At 42.3% G+C, this 18682-nt stretch overlaps 1 protein-coding gene across 2 annotated transcripts in view; it reads left to right on the top strand.

Moving 5' to 3' along the window:
- Nucleotides 1-18682, top strand: part of TMEM131L (transmembrane 131 like) — a 151203-nt gene that overhangs the window by 47183 nt on the left and 85338 nt on the right. For both annotated transcript variants that reach the window (XM_068278905.1, XM_068278904.1), the window contains exons 4-5: nucleotides 6276-6338; nucleotides 10072-10195. In XM_068278905.1, the coding sequence (XP_068135006.1) occupies nucleotides 6276-6338; nucleotides 10072-10195 (187 nt within the window). The remainder of the gene's footprint in view (nucleotides 1-6275; nucleotides 6339-10071; nucleotides 10196-18682) is intronic.

Genomic DNA, 18682 nt, shown 5'->3' with positions numbered 1-18682 from the left:
ACATGGTATGTATGTGCTGGAGCCATGTATCCATCCAGCCGAACTGGTGGCGAGTGTCGCCCTGGGTGGCTGACCCAGGGCAACAACTTAGTTATGTCTTAATACCTCCTTGTACAGATAGCACTGTGGCCCCGGTCCTATTAGTGTACTCTCTTGAAGAATATGCCGCAGTGACAATGGTCAGGCGGCATATCGAGATATTTTCTCGATTTTTATCTCCTGGAATAAAGACTCCCCGAAGTGTTTTTAGTTTGGGAATAGGTAATTTAACAATAAAACGGAATGGTTTTAATTTACATTTATGTTTACTCACCAGCATGTTATATAACGTTTAGACTGTAGCAGTCGTGTGTGGTTTCACGTTTTAATAGAGTGATTAATGATGTATGACCTATCACCTAACACCCCCACATGTTTTACATATTGGGATAAGTTCCCTCCTATCACCCCATGCACACCTATTCCGTCCCAGGTAATTTATCCTTTCTTTTATGCACATTTGCCAGTAATGGCGCATGCATGGACTCTCTGACGGGTCACTTCCGCCAGTACTGTAGTCCTCCCGCACTCCAACAGGAAGCACTTCACATGACCTCCACTTACGGACCAATGACGTGCGCTGTGGGCGGAGTCTCGGGTCAAGATATCCGAGACTCAGAAGCTCCGTCATTTGCCCGGATACGCACGTGAGCAAGCGCTACAGAGCGCGAAACGGCTGTTGTGCACATCCATCACCCCCTGGTCACCACACCTCCCTACAGGCCTCACTGGATGTATCCATGATATTTTGATGCAAGACTGCTGACAGGTTTGATGCTTATATTCAATACCATATGTCATTTGACTGCGGACAGTGAATAAATGCAGTAACAGGACGGTGCCCGGTCTCTGTATCTTTATGGTTTCATGTAACATTGGGAACTTTCTTCCTTTCTTTCCACTGGTAGCACGTCACTGTGCATGTCATGTTGCGGCTATAGAAGTGAGGACCTGCATATGCCATACTGGAGCAGGCGTTGCTCACCCTCATTACTGCCGGGTGCCCAGCTCCCACCCCTCGTTTTTCCCTACTAGTAGGGGTTACATTACCCACACTATCAGATACTGACGCTCAATCCTTAGAAGCTCCTTTAACGTTAGACAAAATTTATGATGCAATAGGATCTATGCAAACTGGGAAGACCCTTGTTTTAGACGGGTTACCGATAGAATTGTACAAATTGTTAACACCCAAACTTAAAAACACTCTTCAAAGTTCCTTTGCTGGGGGTTCTCTCCCTCTCTCCATGTCAGAAGCACTTATTATAGTCATACCCAAACCAGATAAAGACCCTCTTTGATGCTCTTCATACCGTCCGATCTCCCTGATAAATGTAGATGGGAAAATATTAGCTACGGTTCTAGCCACTCGCTTGAACAAGATCATTACGAAGTTGATTCATCAGGATCAATCGGGGTTCATGCCCGGTAAGGGGACAGATATGTATATGAGACTATTTGCAAACATCCAGGCTGAACACTCCAATAGGGGCAGAGAGTTATCGCTTCCTTGATGCAGAAAAAGCCTTTGACTCCGTTGAACGGTGCTATTTATGGGCTGTACTGCGAAAATTTGGGTTTTTGGGGGACTTTTTAAAATGGATCCAACTTTTATATGAAAATCCAACCGCCAAAATTAACACAGGGAATAATATTTCAAAGCCCTTCAACCTGGAGAGAGGCACAAGACAAAGCTGTCCTCTATTGCCGGCGCTTTTCGCTCTGGCAATGGAGTCTATAGGTGCCTATGTTAGACAAACAATGTCCAGGGCCTTAAATTGGGTAACTTAGAGGAAAAAAATTCTCTATATGCAGACAATGATCTGCTGTTCCTCAGTGACCCCAACTCCTCCCTACCTGCTGCGCTTAACTTTTTTAATATGTTTGGGGGAATTTTCTGGAATTAAAATTAACTGGTTTAAGTCAGTTCTATTTCACCTTGATCCTCCCTCCTTGAATAATTCTACCCCTCCCTACTTGCTGAAGTCAGTTCCACAATTTAAATATCGGGGGGTACAAATTACTAGGGACATTAACACTTACCAGACCTTGAATATTGATCCTATAGTACAATCCTTAGAGACCAAATGTAGGATTTGGGATAAACTCCCATTAACTCTAATAGGCCGAATAAATCTGATAAAGATGATTTACTTACCCAAATTTACTTATATCTTCCGTCAGTCTCCAATTTGGCTTCCACAGAGATTTTTTTAAGAAACGAGATTCCATTCTTCTTAGATTTATTTGGGCAGGTAAGCAGCCACGAATAGCTATAGACATCCTACAATTACCAAGAAACAGAGGTGGCTTAGCTATGCCCCATTTTCAAAAATACTTCTGGGTTGCTGGTGGTTCTCGCAAGATGATCACAACCCTGCAATCACGACGGAGGCTGCAATTCTCGGCTCATACGAGCAACTAACAAACTTGGCTTATAGAGGTCCCAAATGCTCCCCAAAGAATACGCAAGCTATGATAACTGTGTGGAAGACATGGAGGGCGGCTAGAGCCCCGCTGGCAAAGGAACAAGTGATATCTCCCCATACTCCACTATGGCGCAATGGGCGGCTTCAACACTTCCAGACTATCCCAGACCCAATAGTCTGGGCCAGTTATGGGATTAAAACACTGGCTCAAATTCAACAGGGACAATCCATCCTACCGATTCCCTTAAAGCACAATTCAATCTTCCAAATTCACATTTCTTTCACTATCTCCAACTCCGACATGCCTATACTTCAGTTTGGCAAATTTCCTCCTACACTTAGCATGGATGATTTAGATTTAGAACAACTACTCTTAACTAGGGATCTACCAAAAACACTTTCAGCAATATACCTAACACTTTTAACACTAAACAATGACCGATTAGACAAATGTCTACGAAAATGACAGCTGGTGGTGACCGATTTAGAGAGGGATGACTGGGATGAAATCCTGGAACTTTACCCCACCTCGGTCATTCCTGCCAGGGACCAATTAATACAGACTAAATTCCTACACAATGCTTATTATACTCGAACGTATGCACATAATGGACCAACCCATTTCCGATAGATGTTGGAGGTGCCACATGGAATTGGGGCTGTTTGTACATATATTTTCGTCGTGCCCCCTGATTGTCTCTTTCTGGAGGGATATATTGTCAATAATTAATTGACCCTTCCTTTAGATCTGGGTTTCATGCTTTTGGGGAGATTGGAGGAAGACAGCCTTACTAAACACAAACAGATACTGGTTAGAACCCTCTGTTTCCAAGCTAGAAAAGAAATCCTTAAGTTATGGAAGAAATCTTCTGTCCCAACGTTGGGATTGTGGGCCAAATCTATCAACCATTCCCTTCCATTATACAAAACTACATACATAAACAGGCGATGTCCAAAAAAATATAAAGTTTGGGGAGTGTGGGAAAGCAAAATCATGGATCCTACAGACTGATTTTATTCCAATCTTGGAATAATACTCTTTGGGGGGGGGGGGGGGGGGGGGATCTAGGAAGTTGGCGGTCAACCTTTCCTCTTCTCTCTCTTTTTTTTTTTTTTTTTTTACTTTCTTCTCCTTCTTTCCTTTTCTTTACCCACAGCAGGGTATCTTCACTTCCTGGTAATGTAACTCAGGATTACAGTCAGTTTGCATAAGTCACATGTACGCCTAATATTGACTACTGTAAATTTGTGTCATGAAGCTGTGATGATCTGTCATATGTTAATGCACTGCTGTTATCTCAGCTAAATGTATACTATGCTGTACTTTTTAGTTTTTTCCCCCCAAAAAATCAATGAAATTTTAACTGTTAAAAAAAAAATGCGGCAACAGAAGTACAAATAAAAACGTAATTTATGGTAGAAAACCTTCAGCAATACAGCTGTACATTTATGTGATAGATCAGCAGAAACAAAAAACACTAGGTGGAAGGACCCTGTCCTTGTGACCTTACACTCTATATAGTAGTGGGGGGTGAACACTAGGGCTCTTATTTAATTAACTTTTTCTCCTGAGTTTTCCCATAGGAGATTTTTTTTTCTCCTTAAAATAACTTCTCAGCACGTTTCAATTTTTGGTACTGCAATTGCAAAGTAATATCAAAATTATTTTATATACTTGCTTCCTTTCGGCTTAAAAGGAATTTTATTGATGAGTTGTAAAGATATCACCTTGGAGAAAAAGTTAATTGAATAGGGGGCTAGGCAAGGAAACCTAGAGACAAGCATATGATGCAGATGTGCAAATATATCTAAAGGGTGACATGACTGGTTATAAGCTTGTATGAAGAGGTGTGTTTGAGGTTACTTTCACACATGGCGCATTGCAGTACTCTCCCCCACTGCGGCTAGGCACTGTAGCCATTAGTCTCTGAGACTGGCCACAGTATAACCCAATGTGACGGAAGTGCTGTGGTTGCCGCAGAAGTAACGAAAAGGCTGTACTGCGTTACTCTGCGACTCCTGGAAGTAAATCAGAAGTCATAAGTAAATTTATTTTTTCTCACTGGTCGCGGGCTTTGGCGCACCGTGTGACTTTCCAAGGCCTTTGCAGTGTGATCATTCAGCTGATGCTGGACAATGGTACCGCCATAGTGAAGAGGGTGCATTTGAAGGTTTCTGTGCTCTGAGCATGGTGGCCATCTGAGCATGGTGGCCAATGTGTGAAAGAGAGTTCCAAAGGAGTGGTGACATTTGTGAAGTTCTGGATGTGAGAGTGACCCGAAGTGGCCAAACTTGGGAACAGGAGGTTTTCATGGAAGGACTGAAGATTGCGGTTGGGTTAGTACCTGGAAATTTGTGAAAAAAATGTATGGAGGTGACATTTTATGGATATAGAGCTAATGTATTCTAATAGTTTGGTTGTACCTGGCGTATGATTATACACTCATCATAAGTGAAATTGCAACACCATAGAGAATCGCACGTAGCCCTATGACAATCGCCATACCGGTAGAAGGGAAAGTCATATGCAAATGGTTATGTTTGGTATCTATTGTCTACAGTATAGCCAAGCTGCAGACATTTGCTATACTGGCCCATATGCAATTCACTTTTTCACCTGAGTTATCGCCTAGGTGATTTTCATATTCTCTTTAAATTAGATTTTCAACATTTTACAGTTGAAAGGGTACCCAAAAGCTGGTGAAAAAGTACTATCAAATTTATTTTGACCATTTTCTTGTTTGCTCGTGGCTTAAAAGGCATTTTATGACAAGCTGTGAAAATATCACAGAGGAGAAAACTATGGAGAAAAAGTGAATTGCATATGGGCTAATGTGTGATTTGGGCCCCGGAGCTCACTTAAATATAGGCTAAGCAACTGAGCCCGCGTTATATTTATACTATAGCTGAGAAGCAGCACCCAAATAAATTTCAGAAGAGATGCTGAGTGTTTTCAGTTGGACAATATTCCCAGCGCACTATTGGAAACAGAATACTGTGAGTTATGTTATGTTTGTGTCTTTCCAAGCAGCAAAACACATTTTCAGCATTGAATTAAATTGTGTGATGTAGGAAAAAGGCCTAAAGAGACACCAACGCAGAATGGATTATTTTTTTTTTTTTTAATATCAAGTTTACACCTTTTGTTTGGTCGTATGGAATGGAGGAGAAATAGAAAAATCTGAGAAATGTATGTTACTTTTTACCTTTTATCTAATGAATAATAAGCATGGATTTTGAAATATGGTTCACATCTTGTATGCTGTTATGGTGAGGTAAGATCAGATTTTTATATTGGAAATTATATTTATCTGATTCATTGACAGCTTTGGTAGTGTTCCATGACAACCTGTTTATAGAGTGGGTTGTAAGAACAAGGGAGCATGTATTTACATGTGTAACGTTTTGGTTGGAAGACAATAAAAATGTCCTAAATTGATCTTTTTCTGGGTTGGTCTTGTGTGAACAGGTACAGGCTGCAGAGATCACTACTGAAGTGGCCCCACCCCTCCCCTTCCCCCATCCAACAAGTAATAGAAAGATGTTACTATTCCTGTGGATGATACAAAACCATAGAATTAGTGAACCTCAGCAGGATGCTGATATATTACCAAGCAGCCGTGTTATAATGGCAACATGCAATTTTTTTTTTTAATGGCAAATTCGTGTTTTGACGACTTGTGACTTTCTTGCAGTTATTCTGATTTAAGTGTACAGTATGTGCTGCTGTTTGTGGGATATACGATACAGTACATTTAAGAGTTTTATTTCTGAGCAGTGAAGTATTGTCTTTCTTTTTTCTTTCAGTATAGCAAGGCCTAGTGGGAGGGCCTTACACCTGCAGCCTTCTGTGCTGGATTTTGGATCTCAGTAAGTACCAAATGGGGACAGAACAGAAAATTGACCAACATATTTTCTTTTACAGATAATGTCTTGTAGTGTCCATTTTTCCTGAATAACTTGTAATGCTAGTCAGCCTATAGCCAAGAGATCTTGTTATGTAACGATATAGTGGTATGTTGATATATAGGTGGGTTCCTGGGTTATTGAAGTAACCAATGAGGCCATGTTCACAGTGGTAAGTTGTGGTGTGGCATAACGGCCACTCAGTAACTCATCATGCTGCACTACAATGCACCACATATGGGACAGTCACAGTGAGGCAGGTGTGTTGCAGCACAACTGAGTGCGGCTTGGCAACGTGCTTTATTACAAAACGCGCTGTAAAGGTTACAATGAAGCATACTGTTCATTGACTGTATGGTACACTGTATGCAATGCAACGTACCTCTAAAGTGCGGCACCGCTTTCCCTTGGCGTTCCTGCTTTCACAGGGAATGCAATGCAGCTGTCACTGTGAATGATGCCAAACACAACATACAAAACTTTATGCCCCATAATTAACATCTATCCAATGCATGCAACATTCTCATTCACTTAGCAATGGTTAAAACTGACTATCTTCCTTACAGTGGGTATTACTGCACACAATAGAAACAGTTTCCTTTTTTTCTATTTAGACCTTTTTAGCACCTGACCTTCCTACCAGTCATTGCCAAAGAGTTGCAGAATGTATGTGGCTGGTTTCGATATTTTGAACTCCTTACAACACTCAACAGTTACACATTCTGCTTGTATGTTTTTGCATACATATGTTTGACATTTGTAATACAGTATACATGTCCTGATGGAATAAAATTGCTTAGCATATATCACCATGTACACACACACACACACACACACACACACACACACACACACACACACACACACACACACACACACACACACACACACACACTCTCACACACTCTCACACACTTGAATTATATAGCCAGCTGAAGACCACTATTTGTGCAGCAATGGATTTCTTTTTTTTCATTGGACAGTGAATGTACATCACGGCAGTATACCTAAAGGTGGCCACACACTATGCAATCTGACTGTACAATTGTTATACTATCTTACCAACATCCATGTACTACAACGCAAATAAATTCACTGTGACTTGGATATATTTTTCAGGTAGTTTCTTATACTACATAAAAGTGGTGTGATTGATGATTGATTGTACAGTTAGATTGCACAGTGTTTGGCCACCTTTAGGCTTGCTATTCCGGTATTGAATTTTCTAATCAATGCTTGGCTTATTCAGTTTGAGAAAATACCCCATTTTACTGTTGCCCCATTTGAACAATGTATTGTAGTTTTTAATTTTGGTAGGCTGATTGGAAATGTTGACAAATCTCTGTGCAGTTTGATGCAGGAATTGTTGGAGGTTGATGGGCCCTTAGCATTGTAGTACATCAAGTAGTACAGTGCATGTGGTTCAATCAATGTTTTATAGATTTCTGCTAAAAATCAACTCAAAATGAACCTTGCTATGCAGTGTAGTTCCAGCCGGATAGGTATTGATTGGCTTGGCATATCAGGCTATAATTGACCTGTGTATGGTTAGCATGTGTCTAGCTTCTGAAAACTGTATCTCCAACCTGTCTATGCAAAAGGGGACCATTTAAAGAGAAACTGTGACCAAGCATTGAACTTCATACCAATCAGTAGCTGATACCCCCTTTCCCATGAGAAAGCTTTTCCTTTTCTCAAATGGATCACCTGTATGGTTGATATTGTGTTGAAACCCCTCCCAAAGTGTGATGTCAGGACCATGGTGCTGTGCACTGTGGGAAATAACAGCTGTTTCCAACTGCCAAAAAAAAAGCAAGCAGCATCTCCTTCCACTGACATCACCTGCCAGCAGTAAAAATGTCACCATGTCACAAATGTCAGAATGTAAATCAGGCAGAGGAAAGATTTTACAATGGGCAAACACTGACTAAATCATTTATACATAATTATTGTAAAAATTAAGCACTACTGTTCATTACGTTATTTTCACTGGAGTTTAACATATTAGTATCAGTACTGTACAAAACAGTGGAAGCTGATTGGCTGACCATGTAGAGTAGCGTCCTCTCACCGTTTACTGGGGTGCAGGGGGTTATATGACCAAATATGAAGATGGCTTTCTGGTTTAAAAACAAAATGTTTGATTTCGGACTGGGTTCATGTTTGGATTAAAGGATATGCTGCTATATTTGACTGGAATTTTATATCACTCTTGATTATTTACTACAGATAAACAAATACATAAATAAATATTTAACATGCAAATAGGCTGAAGGCAAAAGCTACAAACTGGTTTTGTTTGAACAAGCTAGGACAGATTTGTGCGAGCTGGTTTATAAAGCACCCTTAGGGGTGCCCAGAGAACTATTATGTATGCAGGTAATGGCGCTATATTCCTCGTCAGAGCTGGCTGGATTCAGATACATCTCATCATGAGACAGTTATGCTGAATAAGAATGTCATTGGACTTTATGTAAAGAAAACTAGAAGCAAGGAAAGTAAACTTACTCATAATACTGTAGCTAGATTTCTTACTTTAACTGTCGTATTAGCTACGTAAAACTAATTACCACTACAGATTTTTCTGTGCTGAACAAAATGATTCTGTTTATGTTCAGCTTATTCTTCCAAGCTTGGAGATATGAGAGGATCATGTAATGCTTTGGTGATCTCTCCACCCAGTCATGCGCATGCATGCTTAGATTGCATGACGGTGCATGTTTCTGGCCGTGACAATTCTAAGGAGGGGGAGAGGACTCGGAATATATCACCGGCTCTGGCTTATCTACAGAGGGAAACCAGTAGAAATGAAAGCTGGTTCACTCATTCAAGTTACTAACTTGCATGTGAGGAGCTGACAGTGCAGAGCAATAAAACACACACACACACACACACACACACACACACACACACACACACACACACACACACACACACACACACACACACACACACACACACACACCAACAAAACTTGGCTCAACTTGCATAAAGTGGAGTCACACAACAACTCCAGAAAAACAGACTGGACCTGCGAATGGACCGATTTGAGTTAGCCCACCAATTTAGAGTTGTGTGTATTTCCTGGCTTCATTTCAGTTAACTTGGAAACAAGTGGAAGTTAACTGCAAGTGTAAAACTTTCAGTGGGGCCCATAGCTACTTGGCCACGCCACTGCAGAAGGGCCAAATCAGGAATATATTATAAATTACATCACTACGCAATGTTTTCATACATTTGTTATACTGTATGTGCAGGGCTGGGCTGAGGCAGAGGCGAGAGAGGCTCCAGCCTCAGGGCGCAGTGTAGAATGGGGTGCACAACTCACTCAGCTATTATTCCTCTATCTTGCTTGGAGCAGAGAGAAATAAGAAAAGGGGGTACATGGCAGTGACTGCAGCCATATAACTAGATTAAGAGACTAGAGATTAAGGTGATGCGGGCCCTGCGGCGCCTCTTAGTCTAATAGCAATCAGTATGTGATGGCTGGGGTGGGAGGTATGGGGGGTGCATTTTGGTGTCTCAGCCTTGAGTGCTGGAGGACCTTGTCCCGGCTCTACACTGATTTTTATTTTTTTTTAACACTAGCTAAGACTGTAATCTTAGCCATTGCTTCATATGTGTGTACCTAAAGAACTGTTCTTGGTGTCCGTTTACACAATACAAGTAATGTCTGTCTTTTTTCTTGTGTTTTCAGGTCGGTGGGGCTCCCTAAAGCACAGTCGTTCTGTGCTTTCAACCCTAGTAGGGACACAGAAATTGAAGTGAATTCAGTGTTTACAAGTGGTAGAAATTTCCATGTGTCTCCTGTACATAGCAGAGTGAGTGTTGATGTGCTCTTGGAAACTATGTCCTGGCTGCGATCCAATACATGGAGCTTTTCTTGGCACAATCCAGCCAGACCCATTTTCCCAACATGCATTTCTGCATTGCTGTGCTAAATAATTCATGTTTATATTTCTGTTGAATTTTGCAGCTCGGGTGGGTCAGATGTTTTCATTATCAATGTAACAGATTTCTATCAGTTTCTGTATCTGTTAGTAACCACTTCTTTGCACTTTTTAGCTGTGTCATTTGGGCTTGTTAGGCCAGGTACACACCAAGAAATTTCCTGTCTCATCGACTGGTCGAATCAATAACTTGCAACAGGTCTGATCAGGTTTTTGTTACATTTTATGCAGATCAAAAAATTGATTGGGAATCTGATTGTACCTGTCGGAAATTATCTATTCGACCGGTCGTTCTGGCTGGAAATTTACTCTGCGGAAGCCCAAAAAAAACCCAAGCTAGTGTTTATATTAGGGAATAAACATGGCAACCTCGCTAGTCCTCCCACTACAGGTTTTCTGCAAGTGCAGAGATCCTATTGCTAGAGTCCCATAAGATAAAACAAGACGCTGAATGCTTCACTTGCAGGCATCCATTCAAATCTGATAACTTGGAACAAACCGCAGGAGCTGTGTTGTGCCGTCCAGATACTAAGCTGTAACACAGAGTACGATCTGACTACTGCATTTATCTGGAATGAAATGTGTGCACATGAATATGCATGCTTGCTAGACAATGCCAGAGGAGCAGAAAATCTCCTGCTATGAGGCAGTACAATAGCAAGTAACCAAAGGGTACAAATTAATATTGAGAACATTACTATTCCTCAAAGCATAATCTTTGGAAATTAACATACTCTTAAAAAGACATTTTTATCGCCCTATTCAAACTACTATAGTTGGCTTTGTGTAGTCTTTTATGCATCCGCACTGAAACTTTTTTTAAGCCCTGATTCATCCTACTACTAGATGTTTTTATTGTTTGTAGGGGACACAATTTTCATCCATTCCAGAGAAATTGCCATTGGAAAAATTAGTCTTAGGAGTTTCATAGAGCCATAAAGTGACTCCCTTGCTCCCTCCCCTGGAGCACAGGTAGGTGGCAGGCATATGAACGGCCCGCCAATCCTGTTGTAATGACGTTTCCTGCTGCAGTGAAAGAAGTTTGAAAGAACTTCAAACTTTAACCCCTTCCATGTCCCAGCTTGTGCCCTTCCAGCCTAATTTACAATGCAGAGTAAGTCGCAGCAGAAGCAGCTCTGCATTTACCTTCCAGTCGGAGTTCAGAGCATCCTCCTCCGTTCAGTCATACGACATACAGAAGATGCCGACACTAGAGAGAGCGGAGTGCATGGACGCACAATGCTAGTCTTTGGCTTGGAGCGGCACTGCTTCTGCTGTTTCTTACTGTGCAATATAGGTTAGGTTCAGGGAGCACAGGAGGGGGCCACTAAAACCACCAGAGGCACAGGGGGACAGAGGTTGCAGCAGAGGGGGACACTGGGGGGGGGACAGAGGCACACGGGGCAGAGGGGAGACTGAGGGCACATGGGAACTAAAGTTGGCACAGGAAGACAGAGGTTGCACAGAGAGGAGCAATGGATGCACAGGGGAACAGAAGCGGACACTGGTGACAGAGGGGAAACGAAGTGGTACAGCTGGGGACACAGAAGCACAGAGGGAGACACTGGAGCAAAGGGGGCAACAAAGAAGGCACGGGGACAAAGCTGGAACAGTGTTCCAATTTGCAAACAGATTCAGGTTAAGAAACCTACAGTCGCCATCTTGTTTTTTAACCAGTGACTACCAATATACATGTTCCTCTCCCTCATGTTTCAGCTCTAACCACAAATGTATATAGGAATTTTAAACAATACACAGCTATGTCAGCAGGATAACTGATGTTCACTTATGTCCTGCTTCTAGAGGTATAGTACGTTTCTGTTCTCCAGCCCTGTCAAACAGTCAGTTCTTAGTTAATAGTCTTATCTTCAGTCTTTTGTGTTACAGTAGCCATATCATACACACTGGTGATATTAATGTGACTTTGTCATGGTGACAGTAGAGTTCTCTTTATATGTGTTATCAGGTGTATAGCTCAGGTGTTGTGTAAATAAGTGGTGAGCCATGTGAGGTGAGTGTTCCTGACTCTGTGAGTGGCTGCAATCTGCTGCTAGAACACTGCACCCTTGTTAGCCTCTAATGCACTGCAGATGTGCTTCTAGTGATTCGGAGGCTGAAACTGAAAAACAAGGCTTTTGCATACTTTTAGTGTAAGTCATTACATAGTTGTCATACAGTATATAGCTCAGTGTATGCAGACGTTTTTTTTTACCTGTTGCAAAACAAGGCGGAATTGTTAAATAGTTTTAAAAGTCGCAAACTGCGATGTGAAGTGGTCAGACAGAGGTTCCTGTGTTTGAAAAGTGCTGATGGGAATATTACTTGCCAGGCTCACCGGCCTTCCATTCCCTGCAACAGATCAACATCGTTTACCACGTCTTTATTTTTGTCTGCATTCTTTTTTGCTTTTCCATTCTAGCAAGTATATTTAATATAAAGATGCTTTGGTTTTTTTATGAAGTTGTTTCTGCACTGCTTACAGTGGTTTGCAAAAGTATTTGGCCCCCTTGAAGTTTTCCACATTTTGTCATATTACTGCTACAAACATGAATCAATTTATTGGAATTCCACATGAAAGACCAATACAAAGTGGTGTACACGTGAGAAGCGGAACGAACATCATATATTATTCAAAAAAATGTTTTTAAAAGAATAACTGCAAAGTGGTGTGTGCGTAATTATTCAGCCCCCTGAGTAAATACTTTGTAGAGCCACCTTTTGCTGCAGTTACAGCTGCCAGTCTTTTAGGCTATGTCTCTACCAGCTTTGCACATCTAGAGACTGAAATCCTTGCACATTCTTCTTTGCAAAACAGCTCCAGCTCAGTCAGATTAGATGGACAGCGTTTGTGAACAGCAGTTTTCAGATCTTGCCACCGTTTCTCGATTGGATTTAGATCTGGACTTTGACTGGGCCATTCTAACACATGGATATGTTTTGTTTTAAACCATTCCACTGTTGCCCTGGCTTTATGTTTAGGGTCGTTGTCCTGCTGGAAGGTGAACCTCCACCCCAGTCAAGTCTTTTGCAGACTCTGCAGGTTTTCTTTCAAGATTGCCCTGTATTTGGCTCCATCCATCTTCCCATCAACTCTGACTAGCTTCCCTGTCCCTGCTGAAGAGAAGCACCCCCCGAGCATGATGCTGCCACCACCATATTTGACAGTGGGTATGGTGTGTTCAGAGTGATGTGCAGTGTTAGTTTTCCGCCACACATAGCGTTTGGCATTTTGGCCAAAAAAGTTCAATTTTGGTCTCATCTGACCAAAACACCTTCTTCCACATGGTTGCTGTGCCCCCCACATGGCTTGTGGCGAACTGCAGACGGGACTTCTTATGCTTTTCTGTTAACGGCTTTCTTCTTGCCACTCTTCCATAAAGGCCAACTTTGTGCAGTGCACGACTAATAGTTGTCCTAAGGACAGATTCCCCCACCTGAGCTGTAGATCTCTGCAGCTCGTCCAGAGTCACCATTGGCCTCTTGACTGCATTTCTGATTAGCGCTCTCCTTGTTCGGTCTGTGAGTTAGGTGGTGTCACGGACGGTTGCGGGGCTGCAGGCGCGTCCTGGAACCGCCCGTGAAGAAAAAGCGATCGCACTCGATTCCCTGCATCGATTGCGCTTCAGATCAATAGAACCAAGATTTGATGTGTAGTATCCCTCTGCCTAGGAACAGCTGGGGGATCTGTCTTAGCTGAGTAAAAGCCTGGGGGGAGGTGTTAATTAGCTTGGACATATTCCCTGTGGAAGGCACAATTCCCCTTTCTGTTCTGGGGACCAGGTGACACCTAGCTGATCTCATGTAGATGTTAATTAACCAAAGGGTGATAAGGATGCCTAGGTGCAGCCAGGCAGGCTACGAATCCCCGGGAGGTCTTGACAACTTGCTCCCTGGTAAAGATCAAAGGGAAGTCAGCTGTTAGCAGCTAGCACACATCCTGAATAACCTGAGTCTCATAGCATAATCCATAACTTCCCAGATCTGTCATATTTCTGGGGTTCCTGAGATGGCAGCTTCGCCAAACGTGGGGGAAGTGTAGCATGAGTCCCGGTGCTGGTTCTGAGGAAGTTTCAGAACATTCTGAGGTAAAGACTGCCAGTTAGGCAGTTTGAAAGTGCCCTGATGATACCACAGGGGTCCCACCCCTCATGTCTGGTATCAGGGCGCTGGGTAAATCGAGACAGACCTGAAAAATGTTAATAAATCTGCCCTGACCTGTACGGTTCTGTGAGATAGAGCCCATATATGGGTAGATATGATTTCTGGTCCCCAGGACAAGGGGAGGGCTCATCTTCTAAGGGGGTGTGTGGCTCCCCGCCCTCACTCCCTCCTACTGAATCAGGGGCAAAAGAATGGCAGAGGACCCAAACTCAGTGTCCTCCACCCTGAAACATCTTGAACATTCTGCTGCCAGCCAGAGGACACATGGCTGGTGGCCATTTTGCTGAACTTTGAATCAAGCTCTGAAACAAAGGACACATGGGCTGGCGGCCATCTTGATTGGCCATCTTCTGTAACCTGGAACAAAGAATTCTGCTGAACTTTGATTGAAACCAAGAGCTTTAAGAACTTGAAACCGTTTTGCTTGAACTTGATGGTTTTCCCACGAAAGGACATATTTCCACAAACCCTAAGTATTTTTCTCCCTTCTTTTATTTTTTATACTGGCTATTACTGTTTTAATAATTGTTGAGTTTAATAATTGTCTGTATATATTATTTATATTGCTGTGAATAAACGACTTTATCCAAGTCATTCACTGTCCACTACCCTGCTTATCAGCACACACAGAACTGATCCCGGGTCTCTGAAGATACGCTACTGTTTGTTTGTTGTTGGCTAGACAGAATATCGTGTGTTTAACCGTTTTATTCGCAGGACTAGTCAGTCAGTGGGCTCCTCGGTCCCATGGTAACCGCGGTGGTGGCAGTTTACCCTGAACCAGTGTGTGAAGTTGTAATTACCCGTATCTCACAGGCTCCCTTCTGGTTTGTCTGCGGCTAATTCTTAACGGTTCCTGCGCGTCGACTGCGACCAGAGTTCGCACGATCTGTGCGCTGGCACCGTTTAGAAGGCCAATTGCGGTCAGCCACCAGGGCTCTTGTGACAGGTGGACGGCCTTGTCTTGGTAGGTTTACAGTTGTGCCATACTCCTATTTCTGAATGATCACTTGAACAGTGCTCTGTGGGATGTTGAAGGCTTTGGAAATCTTTTTTTAGCCTAAGCCTGCTTTAAATTTCTCAACTTGATCCCTGACCTGTCTGGTGTGTTCTTTGGACTTCATTGTGGTGTTGCTCCCAATATTCTCTTAGACAACCTCTGAGGCTGTCACAGAGCAGCTGTATTTGTACTGACATTCGATTACACACAGGCACACTCTATTTAGTCATTAGCACTCATCAGGCAATGTCTATGGGCAACTAACTGCACTCAGACCAAAGGGGGCTGAATAATTACGCACACCCCACTTTGCAGTTATTTATTTGTAAAAAAATGTTTGGAATCATGTATGATTCTAGTTCCACTTCTCACGTGTACACCACTTTGTATTGGTCTTTCACGTGGAATTCCAATAAAATTGATTCATGTTTGTGGCAGTAATATGACAAAATGTGGAAAACTTCAAGGGGGCCAAATACTTTTGCAAACCACTGTACATGGACGTTTTTCATCTATATCCTTTTTCTCTTCTGTGGTGAATAGAGCTGTAGCACAGTCATTTCATGAGGTTCTGGAAGGCTGAGTACAGGAATTCTGGAAGTGGCAGCCTGGTCTGAATTACATAACAGGGGTTCTCTAACTTGCTGCAGTGTTTCTCCATCTCCCATTTGATAAGGATATCCGTATATTAACCGGTATAAGGTCCACTTGTGTTGGCAGTGTGCTGTTAATAGTATAGGCCCTATACTATAGGGGTTGTTAACCAGTGCCCAGACAGTTTATTTATAAAGGTTTAGGGATGGCCTCACTGATCTTATGCGCTTTGAGTCCTATGGGAGAAAAGTGCTTTACAAATGGTATTGTATTGTATCTTAGAACATTTTCAGGCTTTTTAAGTACACATTTAGTGACACATTTAGTGAATCGATACATTTCCTGATGCTGTATATGGAACACAAAGTAAGCAACCAGCAACAAATTCTGTTTACAGGCAGATTGGCAAGTGGATATAAACTGCCTCGGTGTAAAGTAGTGGACAGACTACTTTGTTCATGGGCTTACTTTCTCTTCCCTCTGGATTTAGCTGTTGACAGTGTAGGAAAAATACAGGAGAGATACAAATATTTCTGAGGTTTTGCAAGTGTATGTAAATTTGTATGCAAATATTTGCAGCTTCAAAATGAACCAATAATGCCCTACCCAAGTGTAAATTGATTGGTTCATTTTCAAGCTATATATTTGCATAAAAAAATTAGTGTGTGTGTGTGTGTGTGTGTGTGTGTGTGTGTGTGTCACCATCTATGTCTGGAACCCTGGGAAATGTGAACTTGGCCTTAAAGCAGATCCGAGATAAAAAAAAAAACTAATTATAACAAGTAACTTGTCTATATAGATATCTTATCTAAAGTTTAGATGTTCACACAGCATATGATGTTCACACAGCATATCTAGATGCAAACAGCTTGAAAAGTTTTATTATTTATCCCTGTGATACAATGAGGGCAGCCATGTTCTGTTTGTTACATTGTCACAGGCTGAGGGCAGGAGATGCTATCAGCTTGCCTGTGTGTAAATTTAGTCCCTTCTTCTCCTCTGTCTCTGAAATCAATGGCTTGTAACCTCCTCCTCCTGCCCAGACTGAGCTCCCATCAGCCCTTGCTACAGTGCCAAGGCACTCTGAAAAGCTGTTGGCGAGACTTGTTTAGTTTATAGGGAATTCGAGTATTAAAACAAAACAAAAAAAGTATTTTGGCTTGAGGAATGCCCTATAAACTATATGAAAGGAACACAATTATGCAATGAGTAAGGCCCGGTTCACACTTGCGTTTTGATCAAATACTTACCGGTGGCATGGGTCCGTTCTGAGAACATCCGTTCGCCATCAGGAGGCCATCAGGTCACGTTCAGTTTGCATCCGGATCTTCTTCCGTTCTTCATGCGTCCTGCATCCGTTTCCGTTTTCAAAGAGGGGCCTGGAAGGTCTGGAAAAGCGCTGGAGTCCTTCTTGGGGAGAGCCTGCTGTGCGGACATCATCCTCCTTGTCCCGCGGGGCCCTGCATCTGGATGGTTGGGTCCTTTTCTGTCCTCCGCTGTGTTCTGGGGTGGCTGTGGAGAGGCTGGGGGCTATCCGGCGCTGGGTACATCCACATGGCCGCCTGTACCATAGAGAACCCCACAGGAAGTGGGGTAGGACGTGTGTTGTGCACTTCCGTTTCTCCTCAGTTAAAGAGACACTGAAGCGGAAAAAAAATGATATTATGATTTGTATGTGTAGTACAGCTAAGAAATAAAACATTAAGATCAGATACATCAGTCTAATTGTTTCCAGTACAGGAAGAGTTAAGAAACTCCAGTTGTTATCTCTATGCAAACAAGCCATTAACTCTCAGACTAAATTTAGTCGTGGAGAGGGCTATTATCTGACTTTTATTATCTCAACTGTTTTCTTTTCCTCTGCTAGAGGAGAGGTCATTAGTGCACAGACTGCTCTGAAAGACTCATTTTGAATGCTGAGTGTTGTGTAATCTGCACATATTATAGAATGATGCAATGTTAGAAAAAACACTATATACCTGAAAATAAAAATATGAGAATATTTTCTTTGCTGCTAATCTTCTAGTAATTATTCATAGTACACAACCAATTCACTATATCATATTTTTTTTTCGCTTCAGTGTCTCTTTAATGTTGTGCTGGATATCTTGTCCGGATCCGGTCCGGCGGCGGTGGACAGAGGAGCCGTCCTGAATATTGGAGCAGGTTGGAAAATTCCGGACCGGATCTGGAGGAACGGACGAGTGCACACGGGTCCATTGATTAACAATGGACCCTTAATCGTCCGTTTCGTTTGCGGTCCACAAAATAACGCAAGTGTGAACCGGGCCTAAAAGTTTGTCGGATCCACTTTAAGCGTTGTACACATGCTAGATGAAACTCAGCTGAGGCAGCCAATAGTAGTCAACATGCATACTCTCACTTAGTCGTGCCAGGCTGCACATTTTCATGTTCATAAGGTTATCGCTGATGATGACCTTTTGGCTTATGCATTGTACAACCATCTGAAGTTTATTTCCAGCTTTATTTAACCCAAGTTATTCGATGTGAGGCCTTGTTCTAGTAAAAGGAAACCAGAGGTGAGAGACATTTCCTTGGAAACTATGCGCATTGCCTGGCTGATTTGCTGATCCATTGCCTCT

Source organism: Hyperolius riggenbachi, chromosome 1 (assembly GCF_040937935.1).
Source record: "Hyperolius riggenbachi isolate aHypRig1 chromosome 1, aHypRig1.pri, whole genome shotgun sequence".
Classification (NCBI taxonomy): Eukaryota; Metazoa; Chordata; class Amphibia; order Anura; family Hyperoliidae; genus Hyperolius; species Hyperolius riggenbachi.
This window is presented reverse-complemented; position numbering and strand designations above follow the sequence as displayed.